The 623-nt window shown below is 59.2% G+C and overlaps 1 protein-coding gene across 1 annotated transcript; it reads right to left on the minus strand.

Annotated features, from left to right (window-relative positions):
• Positions 1-146: 146 nt before the first annotated feature.
• LOC105805103 (leukocyte immunoglobulin-like receptor subfamily A member 5) lies at positions 147-531 on the minus strand (the record flags this gene model as incomplete). The annotated part of the gene is made up of 1 exon (XM_012637924.1): positions 147-531. A coding segment is annotated over one exon (385 nt), but the record flags the coding sequence as incomplete, so codon positions are not given.
• Positions 532-623: the final 92 nt, after the last annotated feature.

Below are 623 nucleotides of genomic sequence, written 5' to 3' on the forward strand. Positions count from 1 at the left end.
ACCTGGAGGGAAGGACACGCCGTGGGCTGCAGGGCTGGTTCCTCCCAACATGTCCCGTGTCCTGTCCTGGCCCTGCAGGTCCCACTGTCTCTCACAGTCTGGGCATGTGGTCCTGGGAACCTTTGTTTCCTCACCGCCCCTCCCACCTCAGGCTCCCCTGGAAGCAGGGCTCACAGTGACATTTTTGGGGTCTCAAAAAATGAAAGGAGTTGGATGAAAGCTCCTCACCTGACACCAGGAGCTCCAGGGGGTCACTGGGTTTCGACCACACCTGTGGGAAGCTCCTGTAATAGCCATAGCATCTGAACGTCCACCTGTGGCTGGGGGTCACGGGGCCCACAGGGAACAGGGCCCGGAACTGCCTGTAGGAGGATTGCTGAGAGTCCCGGGTCCAGGAGAGCTTGTGTTCTCCTTCCTTGATCAGAATGAAGCTGCGAAATCCCTCCTGTGAGCCACACTGGAGGGTCATGTTCCCTCCTGTGGTCACGACAGGGCTCGGCAGGGCTGAGAGGGTGGGTTTACTATAGAATCCTAGGAGAGAAGGAGGCAGCGTGTTCAATGGGGCTCACACCTCCCACATCACCCCCAGGGCTGGGCCGTGATAAGGAGACACCCCTGAGAGC

The sequence above is a fragment of the Propithecus coquereli genome, unplaced genomic scaffold, assembly GCF_000956105.1.
Source record: "Propithecus coquereli isolate 6110/MARCELLA unplaced genomic scaffold, Pcoq_1.0 Scaffold12424, whole genome shotgun sequence".
Classification (NCBI taxonomy): Eukaryota; Metazoa; Chordata; class Mammalia; order Primates; family Indriidae; genus Propithecus; species Propithecus coquereli.